This window comes from Hippopotamus amphibius, chromosome 17 (genome assembly GCF_030028045.1).
Source record: "Hippopotamus amphibius kiboko isolate mHipAmp2 chromosome 17, mHipAmp2.hap2, whole genome shotgun sequence".
NCBI classification, from domain to species: Eukaryota; Metazoa; Chordata; class Mammalia; order Artiodactyla; family Hippopotamidae; genus Hippopotamus; species Hippopotamus amphibius.
Window position 1 is genome coordinate 16,291,675 of NC_080202.1, and position 14,455 is coordinate 16,306,129.

General features: G+C 46.0%; 2 protein-coding genes across 4 annotated transcripts; one reads left to right on the plus strand and one right to left on the minus strand.

Moving 5' to 3' along the window:
- Window positions 1-123: 123 nt before the first annotated feature.
- Window positions 124-6,460, plus strand: IFT20 (intraflagellar transport 20). 3 transcript variants are annotated; one of them, XM_057716081.1, is made up of 6 exons: window positions 147-257; window positions 3,034-3,248; window positions 3,402-3,530; window positions 4,726-4,811; window positions 5,460-5,563; window positions 6,036-6,460. In XM_057716081.1, exons 3-6 carry the CDS (start codon window positions 3,404-3,406, stop codon window positions 6,115-6,117), a joined length of 399 nt encoding a protein of 132 aa, XP_057572064.1. In that variant the 5' UTR covers window positions 147-257; window positions 3,034-3,248; window positions 3,402-3,403; the 3' UTR covers window positions 6,118-6,460. The 3 variants fall into 3 exon arrangements, with proteins under 3 accessions (XP_057572065.1, XP_057572066.1, XP_057572064.1); XM_057716082.1 differs by lacking the exon at window positions 3,034-3,248 and having other exon boundaries at window positions 124-257; XM_057716083.1 differs by lacking the exon at window positions 6,036-6,460 and having other exon boundaries at window positions 139-257; window positions 5,379-5,511.
- A 61-nt stretch (window positions 6,461-6,521) lies between these two features.
- TMEM97 (transmembrane protein 97) lies at window positions 6,522-14,181 on the minus strand. Its single transcript, XM_057716080.1, has 3 exons — window positions 13,997-14,181; window positions 8,864-9,008; window positions 6,522-7,951 (listed from the first exon to the last, which is right to left on the minus strand). Exons 1-3 carry the CDS (start codon window positions 14,120-14,122, stop codon window positions 7,692-7,694), a joined length of 531 nt encoding a protein of 176 aa, XP_057572063.1. The 5' UTR covers window positions 14,123-14,181; the 3' UTR covers window positions 6,522-7,691.
- Window positions 14,182-14,455: the final 274 nt, after the last annotated feature.

Genomic DNA, 14,455 nt, shown 5'->3' on the forward strand with positions numbered 1-14,455 from the left:
TTTCCGGCGCAAAGGCCTCCGGGTCTTGTAGGCAGCGATCCCTCCTCTCAGGCCTCTGTTTCCCAGCAGGCTCTGCGGGTTTGGTGGGTGTAAGTGCCTGTGGTGTCCGGAAGTGACGTTAGGGGTAAACAGGTTCTGTAGCCGTGGCAGCGGCCGAGGCAGGCGGCGGGCAGGGCGCCGGCTGCCGCTGAGCGGTGAGAGGAGCTGCCTGCCGACGTCAGCGTGGGTCGCAGGCGCCGGTACTGCGGGGTGGACAGGTAGGCCGTGACTCCGGGTCGGGGGACGTGGGCGAACCCGGGGCGAGATGAGCCTGACAGGCCCGCGCCCAGAGGAAAAGCAATTCCAGGGCGAAAGAAACATGGGAATTCCGCCCGGCTCTGGGAGCGGTTTTACCCCCGGCTGGGGCCTGGAGCTTTACGCGCTGATGCTCGCACCCGTCTTAGGAGGAAACTGCGGCTCAGATAAATTCAAGTAGTTTACGTAGTGAAGACAGCCAGCGCAATCACCCAGGTCTTCCTAATTTTCCCCACAGCCCACGGATGGAGCCTGTTCGTAGCGCCCAGCGTGGGTCGGGGAGAGCCCGGAGGGGGGAGGAGAACTCAGGGAGCTCAGTCCGGCTCTTGTGCCAGGTGTTCCTCAGATGCGCGTGTGGTGAGAGCTGGGAGAGAATCCGCTAGTCGGCTGTGAACCCTCTCCCAGCACTTCTCCGGTCTGACCCATCTCATTCAGCTATCCCCTCCAACCATGCAGCTGGCTCAGGCCAGATACACGGGAATCTTGCCTGACTCTCCTTCACTCCTCTCCAAACCCCTGCATTCAATCATCCTTTACTAAGTCCTATCAACTCGACTTACACTTTTCCTCAGCTCCAAGCCTCGGTTACTGAAATAGCCTGCTCTGTTTGTTTTCACAATCATTCATGCCACAGACATTTGCTGAGTGCCAGTTCTGTGCCGGCACCATGCTGGATGCTAGGGTAACAGTGATGAACAAGACAGTTGCAGCTCCAGCCTCTTATTCTCGCCAACCCATTCTCCATCCTGGGTCAGCGTGATCTCTCTAAAAGCCATATCTGATTATGCCGTTCTGCTGGCTACCCCTGAACTACCCTTATAAGAAAATCCAGGCTCATTACTGCAGGTTTCAGAGCCTTCCACCATCCAGCCCTAACCTCCCCACCTCAACTCATCCCTTGCTCAGTGTTTCTACCACGCTAGCCTTTTGGCTCTTGGAACACATTAAATTTCTCATAGCCTCAGCATCTTCACACACGCTTTTCCTTCTGCCTGGAATACCTCCTCCCCCCTGGAATACCTCCTCCCCCCTTTACTTGACAAACTTCTGGATACTCTTTAGGTCTCAGCGTGTCAATTTTTCAGAAGACATTTGTTTACAAATTTTTTTTTTTTGTAACTTTGTTTACATATGAATTATGTCCTCCTGCTCTGGCTTCATGTAGCACCATGTGCTTTTCCTCATACTGTTATCACAATTTGCGATTATTTGTTTACTGTCCATCCAGAGGTCAAAAACCAAAACATTAAAGCATTTTCTTCACTTCTTTATCCCCAGAGCAGGGACTCAGTAGATGTTTGTGAGTAAATGCAAGCTCTCAGGGAAGGGAGTGGAAATTGAAGCAGATCTTTGTGCCTTCAGGTGACTTGAAGCAGTTGGTCTGATTAATCACCTGGCAGGTGTTAAATGCTTAGGCTATATGTGTAAGTAGAACAAATAGGAAGACAGATCTTTTTTAAAAAGCCCAATTATAAGGGAGCGCTGGATGATTAAAATGTTTCAAAAGGAAGATGCTAGCCGACTTACTTGAATGGGCTCCAGTGAGGCCAGAGGCTTTGGACCACAGTCATACACAGCCAGACATGCATAGTTGGCCTATGTAGTGTTGGATGTGTTTTTTTTTTTCTTCCTTGCTTAAAATTTTTAATTAGATACTCCTCTTTAAAAATCAGATTTCATATATTAATCTGGATTTCTGGTCCTCTTGAAAATCAGTTCTGGCAACAGTGGAGCTTAATTCTTTTTAACCATTGCTCTTGCTGTGGTACACCTACCCGGGGAAGTCACTCCCAGAATCACCCCATTCAGAACAGAACTTCACTAAGGAAGCTGGAAGGGAAACAGGTGAGGCTGGGGGAGGTGGGACGGAAGGGCTGGTGCAGCAAGTTGTGGTAGCTTTGGGAACACCTGGGGTTTTGGAATTGGTATAGCAGCCAATGGCTCGACCTAAGTATTGCCTCCCTTTTTAGACAGGGCATGTGCTCTCTTATTTTATTTTTTATTTTATTTTGTGTGTGTATTTAAGGCAGAATGAGGGTGAGTTTTCAGTGTTTCCTTCCCAGAATTGAGGCATCCTTTGGACCAGGAATGCAGAGTGGCCTGGGAAGGGAGAAGATACCTCTGCTGGTTCTCTTGTCTACAGAAAAAAACCACAGCCTCCTTAGCCTAGCACACAGGGTGTTTCTGATCTGGCTCCACCCGACCTTTCCAGCTCCATCCTCTTTTTCATCTTCCAGGCAGGATAGGCCCTTCCAGTGGTTTCATGCTCTTGTCCAGGCTGTTTTCTCTGCTTGGAGTGCTTTTCCCTGGCCTCCTTACTTGGTGTGTTCTTGTTGATATTTCACCCCTTTTTGTGTTTTCTGCTAGAAAGAGACTGACCCAACTTTGGGTCCCAGTTCAGGCAAGTGTGCCTGTGGCATACATTTCAGGTAATAGTCTTACCCTTGGCTTCTTGTTTTTTTAACCTTAATTTTTAATTCACTCAGATTTTCTTTTGTCTTCTGTGTTGTTCCTGTACTATATTTGAAAAGCTCTTTTATGTCCTTTTGGGTGTATAACTGTGGTTAAATAAACATGCTTGTGGCTCACAACTTAGTTCACATGTCACTCCCTCACCCCAAGTTAGCTGTTCTCTTCTCCTTCAGTGCTCTAGTGATATTTCTGTAAAAGCACTTAACACAAGATAACTTTTCAGTGTACATGTCTGTCTTCCTCCAGCTAAACTCTGTGCTCCTCCAGGGCGGGCACCAGGTTGCACTCATCCTTACTGCCAGCATCTAGCAGTGTTGGCATGTAGTAGGCACTCAAGAAATGTGTGTTGAATGAACGATGCCTGTGACGAGCAACTGGACTTTATTCTTTCCTGACCCTTGCTCCTGTGACACACCTCTTCCTGGCTGACACTGTCACCCCTTCAGAGCAGAACTTCTCTAGGGAGGCTGGAAAGGAAACAGGTGAGGCTCAGAGAGGCAGAGGGAAGGGAGAGCCTTTGGAACATCTGAGTTTTTGGCATTGGTGGCAGGGCCAGGCATGGGGCTGGGCTGGAAACAGGCATTTCCTTGAGTTGGCTGGGAAGTGTTCAGGGATTGGGGCTGGTTTCTTTACAGCCATGGCCAAGGACATCCTGGGTGAAGCAGGGCTGCACTTTGATGAGCTGAACAAGCTGCGGGTGCTGGACCCAGAGGTTACCCAGCAGACCACAGAGCTCAAGGAAGAGTGCAAGGACTTTGTGGACAGTGAGTGTCATTGGGGGAGACATGGTGTCACTCAGCTTTGTGCCCCATCCCCACCCCTGACTGCAGCTTTTGACCCTGCCCGAGTGGAGCTGCTGGCTCCCAGGAGGTTGAGCCCAGCCTTCATGAATTCCCACGTGCCACCCACCTTGTCTACCTGCCTTCTTATGCTCTTGTGTAGTCCTAGAGCACAGTCAAAACAAACACTGCAATGGAGAGAGGAGGGTGTTTGTTTAGATATGCCATCTCAGGAACTTTAAACTTCAGAACTGTGGCTTGGGGGTGGAAATCCCGTTATGATTTGATTTCTTAGGAGAAATAGTGTTCTCAGTGGCAGACTTGCCATTATTTGTTTTAGTTAGTCAGTTAATTATGGCCACAAATAAATAAATAGTTCCCTGACCAGGGATCAAACTTGTACCCCCAGCAGTGGCAGCAGAGTTCTACGCACTGGACCGCCAGGAAATTCCCAGACTTGCCATTATTTGGAGTGAAAATTGATTAACTGGAGTTTCAAGGGGCAGTTCAAAAGACTCAGTGAAGTCATTTTTTTTTTTTAGCTAGTGATACCCAGAATGCCTCTTGTCCCAGCAGCTAAGCAAACCCACCCAGGAGCAGCGAATACAGAACAGATCTAGCTAGAGCAGGGTTTTTGAGCCTTCTGGGAGTCTGTAGGCTGTGGAGAGAGCTTGACTGGTGAAAGGTAGCGTGGGTTCTTTCACCAGTCTTCTGATTGCTGTGTGCATGTTGTGCTACCTTCTGGGCCTTAGTTTACTCCTCAGTAGCGTGGGGTTCCACTACACCCAAGGACATTGGAAAAAGCAAATGGGAGATTAAGGCCTTAAATGCTTTGAGCTTTTTATTAGCTCTAGTCATAGGTGAAAAGCCCCCACCCCACCATTAACTGAAATCCAGTGTCTTATCTGTGGCTCGTCTAGCAGCAGCATTCATGTCCCGAGATGGTCCTTTCATGAACAGGGACCTTTGTGCCTCAAGATCCAAATGTGCCCCAGTCCAGCTCTGGGCACCTGGCCACCCTTCTCTAGGTTTAGGCCAGGGGTGTCAGACACCAAACTTTTCGTGACATAAATTAGAAGGGGCAGTTAGTCCTGCCCTCTCACTGCAAGGGAATGCTCAGGGAGAGAGAGTGGTAATGCTGAGAAAATAAAACTTGTTGTTGTTGTTCTTTCCCCAAAAGAAATTGGCCAGTTTCAGAAAATAGTTGGTGGTTTAATTGAGCTTGTTGACCAACTTGCAAAAGAAGCAGAAAATGAGAAGATGAAGGTAAGATTCGCATATGTTTTGTCTAAAGCTTGGCCTGGTTCACTAGCCTCTCATCCTTCTGCCTTCTTGACTTATTGGGGGGGATAGGGAGAGGTGGGGGATTCTTTAATTAAAACAAGATTTTAAATAAGAATACCTATGCAAATATTGAATGATTATGATTGTATACCTGAAACTAGTATATGTCACTTATACCACAAGAAAAGTAAATAAATAATTCCTGGTCCAGTTAACCTACCATTGAACTCTTACATGCCAGTATACTTTCAGTCATTGTTTCCTTTAATCTTCACATGATCACTGAGATAGGTGGTTTACCCTCATCTCATACATGAAGAAATGAAGGTGTGCAGAATGTAGATGACTTGACAAAGGACACAAGACTAAATGGTGCCCCAAATGGGGCACTGTGTGCCAGGCTCTGGGGATACTCCTAGGTCTGCCTCAGAGCCACAGTTCCATTCTCACCAGGCACTCTGGGATCTTGAGGTTAAGCCTCCTTCTGACTTACTCTAAAGCTCTGAGGCTTGACCTTCCCTGCTCCCCTCACTTTCCTCCCCACCCCAGGTAGCTCCGAAGTGTTCCTTTCCCAGTTGAGGACTTTAATGAAGCCGTGACCTTCTTTGGCAACATCGTGTGTTTTTCTAGGCCATTGGTGCTCGGAACTTGCTCAAATCTATAGCAAAACAGAGAGAAGCCCAACAGCAGCAACTCCAGGCTCTCATAGCAGAAAAGAAAATGCAGCTCGAAAGGTAAGAAGTTTTGACATAAAGCAAGTTCTTTACTGAACTGCAATTCTATTTCTCCTTCTCAAATGGTCACCTCTTGTCCTTATTCTTCATCATTGTTCTCCCAGGAATAGTGTCTTGTCATCCTGATTGGAAGATTTTAAAAATAAAAATAAAATTACATTTACTGGGAAGAAAACTCATTACTATGAGACAACCTCTAGTAGTTTGAGAGTAGGAACACTCAGGTAGTGAGTGTCCAGAGTTGGCTGGCTCTCTGAAAGGAAGACTCTCAGGGCTGGAGACTTCTCATGGGTGGCCCTATAGGTAGGGCTTTGCCTCCTATTTTTTCTCTCTTTCTTGCCCTCACTAACTTCATTTTGAACTCACACCATTTCTTGGAATCATCTAAATCACTTATATTCTTCTCTAGAAGAATTTAAGTCAATGGTTTATTTCATCCATTTTGAGGGCTTCTAACAATTTTGTTTTTCAGGTATCGGGTTGAATATGAAGCTTTGTGTAAAGTAGAAGCAGAACAAAATGAATTTATTGACCAATTTATTTTTCAGAAATGAACTGAAAATTTCATTTTCTAGCAGGAGGGCAAAAAAAAGAAAAAAACCCACAACCCCCAAACCAAAAAAACCTCTGTACCATTCCAGTGACTTGACTAATGACCTAAGTGTGTCATGTGAGATGGTGTGTGAGGAGTGCAGCATCTCTGAAGGCAATAAAACATCTGGGGGAGCTTGTTTCAGATGTCAGTGCATATCTGCAGGCGAACACCCAGTGGCCATCGTGGTCCAGGTTTTCATCTCTTGCATTCTTGGTCTGAAAAGAGCAGTCTGTAAACTTTTTTTTTTTGTAAATTCACAAAGCTTTGGAAGGAAAAGCAATAAATTATTATTTTCAAATGGCTTGATCTACCTCTTTTCCTGGTGCCCTTGAAATGTACATTTAACCCTTTGTAAGAGAACCCTGGACTCTCTAGCCTCTAGTCCACAAAACAATCCAGGCAGTGGTCAGCAGCTACCTTTATTTTGACCAGACACAAGTCAGATGATAATCCCAACAATCAGACCATCTGGGCTGGTAAGCAAAACAGGCAAAGGGGGAACTAACCAGGACCAACATCTACCATTTTCCGTGTGTGTTCATAAGTCTCTCTCTTTTTTCTTTTTTTGAGTTGGCCTTGAGTATGAATTTAGAGAAACTAGCACAATACCAAGTACTAACATGAAGAGACCCTCTATGCATACACTGGACCTATCACGCCTAGCTCCCCCTGCTGCCCGCTCCCCACCCTCTTTGGGAACAAGACAGGAAGGAATTATTAAACTATTAGGTAATATGAAGTTATCCAGTAGGAGGCACACCTCCAGCTCAGGTTTGAGACACCAGACCTCACAGTAAAGGAACTTATGTTAGGTGGTCTGTAAAAAATACCAATAATAGAAGACTAAGGCTTGGAAGGAGGATAAACGAGACTTCAAAAAATCTCTTCTCCCGGGATGATCTGTTTAAGACAGAAACAATACACCTTCCATTTGACCCATTTCTGATTAAAAGTCATGCCAAAGTTGAACCTTAAGGAAAACTAAGTTTAAACCTCTTACAGAATATCTCACCCCCACCTAGGGGCAGGGGCAAGAAAACAATTTTTAATGAATGTTACAGAGGCATCATTTCAAACTTAAAAACGGCCTGTTCATTTTGCTGATCAGTGATACTCTGTATAGAGAATCATAAGTCAAAGGGTTAGGCACATGTACACTGGGTCAAATGACTCATGAATATACCAAGTAGGCCATATCTCTTGGAAGCTTATCTAGTTTCTGGTCTGGTCCTGCTTTTAGTAATCCCGCAGTGGTGCCTGGGCACACAGTGAGGCCTTTGGCACCACTTCCCCGTATGCTGGCCCGCACGCCTCTGCCCATCCTCAGGTGATCAGTCTGTTTGTGCCAGTGCCCTTGGAAGGTGAGGGTTTGATATCCCTCCTGCCAATATCTTGCTCATGTGTGTTGCTGCTGGTGTGATGCTGTGTTTCACATACTACTGAAAACATGGGTTCTGAGCAGTTTTCCTGGTATTGGGTTGAACAGGAAACTGCCCTGTGGTCACCTCTCCCCTGGACCCGGGGTTATGTTTCTCATTTTTTCTTTCTTTTCTCCTCAGACTTGTAGTAGGGGTTCCGCAACATGAAAAGCAGAAGTATAAGAGGAATGAGAAAGTAGGGGGTGTAGACAGATAAAAGGAATAGTCGTTCGTGGAAAGTCTTAGGTCCTTGTCCTCTGAAACGACCGGCTTTGGAGAAGTCCTCAAGTAGAAACGTGGAGAGGATTGGAATCAGAGTTGTCATGGTGTGAATCGAGTAGATGATTGCAGGGGTGCGGATCCACCTGCAGCTTCCTGAGGTCATCGAGGAGAGAAAGAGATAAGGGTTAGATCTGCTCCAGGGATGACCACAACATCCTCCACCCTGTCTCTGCCCGCTCCCTTCAGCTGAATCATTCCACCTCATTTTCCAAGTGGAAACAGATGGAACACTGGATGTGATAGAATCGTGCCCAACGTGCAAACTTACGTGGCAGCTGAAGCCCTAGCCACTGACTGCCAATGAACACGGGTGGGGTCAGAATTAACTCAGAAAGACTCTAGGGCAGTAAAATGGCCATTACCAGTTAAACCCAGTTGGCCTAAAATGCAGTGGGGGTGGGGTGGGGAGTAGGGCAGCCCTGCCAGCAGCATCTGTTTGCTAAGTTAGTTATCCACAGGTGAGAAGGATCAACAGGTTCTGCTAAGAGATGGATTCGGAGGCTCCAGTGGGAAATAAGCTGTACAAGCTTAGTTACCATGAACATTGGTATGGCCACCTTCTTTTTAAAAACATTAGTCACGGGGAAACGAAGAATAATTTTTAAATGAGAAGTTAAGCCATTTAGGGATTAGCTTGATGCTACTGCTTAAAAGCCAGTATGATACTACCCAAAGCAGAAAAATAAAAAGCAGCAATGAAAAAAAAATTCTGTGGGGGAAAGAAAACAAAAAGGGACAAGTTCAGTCTTGAAAGTAGCCTCAGGTTTCATGTGTGTGAGAGATTTCCAGCTGACGGAGATGGTCCTGCAGCCCAGCTGACCAGACACTAGCCTGAGCCAGATTAATTTCCCTTTACAAGATCTATCCTGGCCATTCCCACCAATCCTGTACCACCCTCCCTCATACAACCTCCAGGAACCACTCCCCTCTCCCCTGGTGAAACTTTCCCAAAAGATTTCTGGGACCTGGTTTCAGAGCAAAAATGGCATTTCCCCATTTACTAACCTTTGAAGAAGGCATATGTTGCAATGGGAAAGAAAGGCAGCTGAAACAAAAGCTCGCAAAACAGGAAGGACTTAAACCACACGGGGGGGTTCTGTAGTAGAGGGTCTTTGAACTCCTCGGTATACCACTGCCGCAGGTTCCTCAGCTGGGAAAAGATGAGGGCCAGGATGAATACAGCCACCTGGCAGGACAGGTTTCAGCAGCTCCAACCCACTGGAAGAGCCTCTCAGTACCCAACCCCCTTGGCAGCAGACGGCACACCTGGCTGGCTTTTGTGGTGCAGCCTAGATGGGCATTTAATAAAAACTCACTAGCTCTAATTCAAATGTTACCTTCTCCCAGCAGCTTTCCTCAGCTCTTCCAGCCTGTGTGCTACCCAGCATGTCTGTGATTCTGGGATCACACACATCCAGGTGTGTTGTCTACTGTCAAGAGCAACAGTATGTGGCACTTAGTAGGCTCTTAGCTGAACAAACATGATGTATCTGCCAACAGTATCCTTCTTTGTGAAGAAATGGTGTGAAAACCATCTTGATGTTTGTCTTTTCACAATAGCAACTGAACAGTAAGCTCCAAGGGCCAGATTTCCTCAAATACAGAAATGAATGTCCTTGTCTTTTTAGAGGGGCTGGGTGGGGAGGAAGTGGAAGGGAGGTAAATTAACCTCTGTGAAGATGCAATTTTAGACAATTTAAATTATCCCCAAATCTCAAGTTGTCATTCTTAACTCCCCTAGTTCTAAAGTTTTTTTCTGCTAGGATATCACTAGGATATTTGGAGAAGAACAGACTCTGCCCTAAACTACAAACAATATAGCTTCTAGGCCATGTCAAGGGTGGAGAGTCAGTGGTCTCAGTTCTAGCTTGGGCCCCACCTTCATGATGACGCTGTCAAATAAAAAGATGCAGGTCCATGCTGACGACACTACAGGCAGGGGAGGGAAGCAGGAGGGTTTGAGGCTGCCCATTCTGTGCTCTTTTAAGACCCCAAAGCCTAGGGCTCTCTCTATTATGTAGACCACTGAAGGTCTGTCACATTTAACCTCCTGGAGGTGGCATCTTAATATTATGATAAATGAAGACAACTTCCAAGATCAGAATTTGGCTTACAATGGAAAATCCAAAGATATTTTTCCTGTTAATTTTTAATCTAAAGATAAAGGCTCACTATTGTGAAATAGAGACCTCTCTGCTGCAAGTGAGCTTTAAGCAAATATCCATAAACCAACATTCTGTTAGCATAATATTAATTACAAAAAGGCCTTAGCTAGATAACCAGTTTATTGACCAAGGGATCCTGAGTTTGTATTTGACGTGAAATTTAAATTCACAGTAATATCCTTAGCTTCCTTCTAAGCACTTTTCAGGATGGTAATGTGGTAGAAACTATTCATAAAGGTTAAGTCACTGCACCTCTCCTGGGCTCTATTTTCTCATCTGTAAAACAAGCAACTTGGACTAAATGTTTTTTTAAGATCCCTTTTTGCTTTCTAGATTTACTTAAAAAAATGTTGGAGGGAAGGATCTATTTTAAAAGATTTACTGCAGAATTTAAAAGGCATTCTGGTTCATCTGAACTTCACTTGCTATTTAATTTGTATAAATTCCCTCAGATCCACCTATTTCATAAATCCAGGCAACACTGTAATTTCTAAGGGCTGCAGGATGATAACAGCAGAATTTAAAATACAGTCGACCCTTGAACAATCTAAAATACAGTTGATGGGTTTGAACTGTGCAGGTCCATTTATATGCAGATTTTTTTCAACAGTAAATACTAACTACATGGTTGGTCAGTGGTTGGTTGAATCTGAGGATAGGGAGGAACGTGGGTATGGAGGATTGACTATAAATTACACATGGATTTTCGACTTGTGAAGGGTCAAAGCCCTTAACCGGCAAGCAGGGTGAAGAGCATGGTACCCTGGGGGCAGAATGCCTGGCTCTCAGTGCTGGCTCTGGACAAAGCACTTAATCTCACTAAGCTTGTTTCCCATTTATAGTACCTACCTCACTGTTCCTAAGATAAAAGGAGTTAATACTTATAGTCCTTAGAACAATGGCTAGCGCACAGTAAATATTAAGATTACTTAATTGAATGTAATTAATACATATTTGGAGAAGTTCAATTTAATCTTATTAAAATCTTGGCATGCAACTGGTCATTAATAAGAATTATTAGGTAAGACCCCCAAAAAAGGTAATAAAACTGTTTCCATTTCTACCTGACTCACATTTGACTCAACTTATCAATGTTATCCATTAAAATATTCACCTAGCCTATGCACATGGATTTGTAAGCCAGATTTGCTACTGAACAGTCTTGCACTCCCCTAACTTAGAATAAGAACACAAACTGATTTCAGCATCTAGATGCTCACTTGTTTTTCCTTATTTTAACAGAAGCAATGCTACCCAGCTGCAAATGATACTACAAAATGCTTCCCATCTTCTCCATGTCCTAATCCAAACTAAACTCTTACTGTTTCATAGTAAGAGTTTTTCCAAGTGCTGATCTGGATCAAACCAAGAAAGAGATTTGCAAATTTTAGCCTAACCATTATGTAATCTCCACAACCTTTTTAGTTCTAGCAGAAAATTCCTTCCATTTAGGAGGTAAAAAACACAACAGATGTTAAAATTTGGCATTTTTTCAAAGAGAATCTGAAAATAACTCAAGGCTTTTATTATTTTCCCATACAGAAGCAACAAAACCATCATTGCCCACCCCAAAGCAATAAGAGTGAATGGAGACCCAGGCCTTCCAAGCTGGGATGCCCCTGTGTTGCTAAGGTCTTTAAACAGGATTAGACAGACACACACACGCACACAGAGTTTCTGGTCAGATTCTGCCTACATTGGCCCTTGACCTTTTCCAGTAAGTCAACTTAAAAAAATAAAGCTGAGAATACTACCAAATCAAATATATAAGTTTAAATGGGGTCTTTATGATTTTGGAAACATTTTGATTGTATTTTGTGAGTGGTGAGCAAGGCCTTGTGGGAATGGCACGTTCAGAAAACACAGGGAAACCAACAGCTGTTAAGTCTAGAACAGTTGGCTACTTGGAGTAACATAACTGCTATGTATGTATGTATGTATGTATTTTGGCTGCGCTGGGTCTTAGTTGCGGCACTTGGGATTTTTGTTGTGGCATGTGGGATCTTTGTTTTTTTTAGTTGCAGCATGTGGGTTTCTTAGTTGTGGCATGTATGCAGCATCTAGTTCCCTGACCAGGGATCGAACCTGGGCCCCCTGCATTGGGAGTCCGGAGTCTTACGCACTAGACCACCAGGGAAATCCCATAACTGCCTAGTATTAAGGGGACTCATAACATCAGAGATTGTGAACAGGCAGGCTGCCTGAGTTCTGTTGGCCACACAGACTTTGCACAGACATGGCTCTCCTTTCTTTAAGGCAACTAATGGCTAGTGCAGAGCTATGATGACCTGTTTAGAAAGCTCATGTATCACCTGCGCCTGTGTCATAGGCTGAATAATGGCTCCCAAAGATATCCACATCTTAATCCCGGGAACCTATGAATGTAACCCTATTTGGCAAGAGAGGCTTTGCAGATGTGATTAAGTTAAGGATCTTGAGATGGGAAGACTATCCTGGTTATCTGGTGGGCCCTAAACGTAATCACAAGTGTCCTTATAAAAGTCGGGCAGAAGGAGATTGGATTAAAGAAGAAAAGGCAGAAAAGTGATGACAGAAGCGGAGATTGATGTGATGTGGCCACGAGCCAAGAACACCTGCAGCCACCAGAAACTGGAAGAGGCAAGGAACAGATCCTCCACTAGGACCTTCAGAAGGAACCAGGCCTACAAGATTCATTTCAAACCTCTGACCTCCAGAACTGAGAGAGAATAAATTCGTGTTGTTTTAAGCCACTATATTTTTGTAATTTGTTACAGAAGCAATAGAAAATTAATACACCTTGTATATGTTGTGAGCTCCTGATTTAACTCAACTCTCTCCTACTTGACAGTTGAAACTACAGAGCCCTGACTTGCCCAAGGCACTCAAGAAGTTCTTGGAAGAACCAAGTCCCCAGACTGCAGCCAGTACTCTTGCCACACACAACCTACACTTTTCCCAGGAAAAGGTAGGTCAGAGGTCTTCCCAGTTATGCTTGGAGCTAGAAACAAACCAGACTATGGAGTGGGGGATTATTGTTGAGCAGTGGCTCCTAACCTTTTGGGGAGGGTCAGACCCCTGGAAAAGTTGATGGAAGCTATGAAGAACAAGGCACACACAATTTTGCATATTCCATTAGGGGTGCGTGGACCTCAGGTTAAGAACCCCTGCTCTGCAGGGAAAATGCATTTAAGGAGAAACAGAGGCAAAATCAAATCTTTAGGTAGACACGTCAGGCTTGCCTACAGTTCTGCAGACAGATTGGAGAAGTGTAGAAGTGAGGACTGGAATTCCGTGATAGAAGGTTATAGGGTCCAGGCATGAAAATAAAACTGAAGAAATAAGCATTTAAAGCAAAAGTCAAAGTCTGGGGTAAAGAATGCGCTCCAACAACCAGGAAACGGGGCTTTCGCCACTATTTCTACTCAGGTGATCATTCTTGCTCAAACCCAAAAAAAAAAAAAAAAAAAAAAGGCCGATTTGAAAAGGTGGTGTGAATTTACTTCTTAGCTTTTTAAGTTGCTGGATCCTAATCTTGATATCAGGACGCTCTGCGAATGTCCTTTAGACGGGTCTAATTCTACTTGCCTTATTTCTTTGGGATTAGTCGGTATTTCTGAAGCTTTCCCAAGAAACACAACTTTAAAACAAATCCAACATGTAATTTAGACACTGGTTCATCCAAGCTACTTCCCTCAAATACTGACAGCTGACCAGAGCTGGAGTGCGGGGGTCTTAAACCCAAGGAAGAACCATCTTTAAAAGAAGCCTTGGGGAAACGGCGGGGAGGGACAAAGAAAACCCCGAGGAAGAAGTCGAGTTTAAGGGTCAGGAGGGCCCGGAGCGCCGGCGGGACCCAAGGAAAGCAGGAGGGAACCCCGAGTGGGCGAGGCGGGAGGCCAGGCCGGAGGAGGGGAGGTCACGGGCTGTGCCACCGCGGCGCCGAGGGGCCCCAACCTCGGCGACCGACGGCCAGAACCGACGGCGCCCTCACCTCGACGGGGTAGAGATCGCGCGGCAGCACCGCCTGCAGGTCCATGAGCAGGGTGATGGGGATGTGGGAGAGGAAGTAGAAGCCCAGCAGCCACTCCAGGCCGCGCCGGGCGCCCAGGAGCCCCATCCTCAGCAGGTTGGGCAGAACGGGAGCCAAGACTACGCTCGCGGGAACGCGACGTGGGGACAAGCCCGCGCCCGCGCAGTCCCAGGGCCCCGCCCCGCCCCGCCCCGCCCCCCCGCGAGGGCGACGCCGGCAGCTCCCATTGGCTTCGGAGCCGCGCGCGGGCCGGGAGTGTCCGCCGAGGCGGCCAGCGGGCCGTTTCCATTGGCCGCGGGCAGTGCCGCGTGAGGCGGGGGCGGGGCTGCCCGGCCGCCGCGTGTGGCCGCTCCGGGCGCTGGGCGGGCACAGCCAGAGGTCTGGCCTGCCGCGGGGCCTGCCGGCCCTTTCGCCGCGACA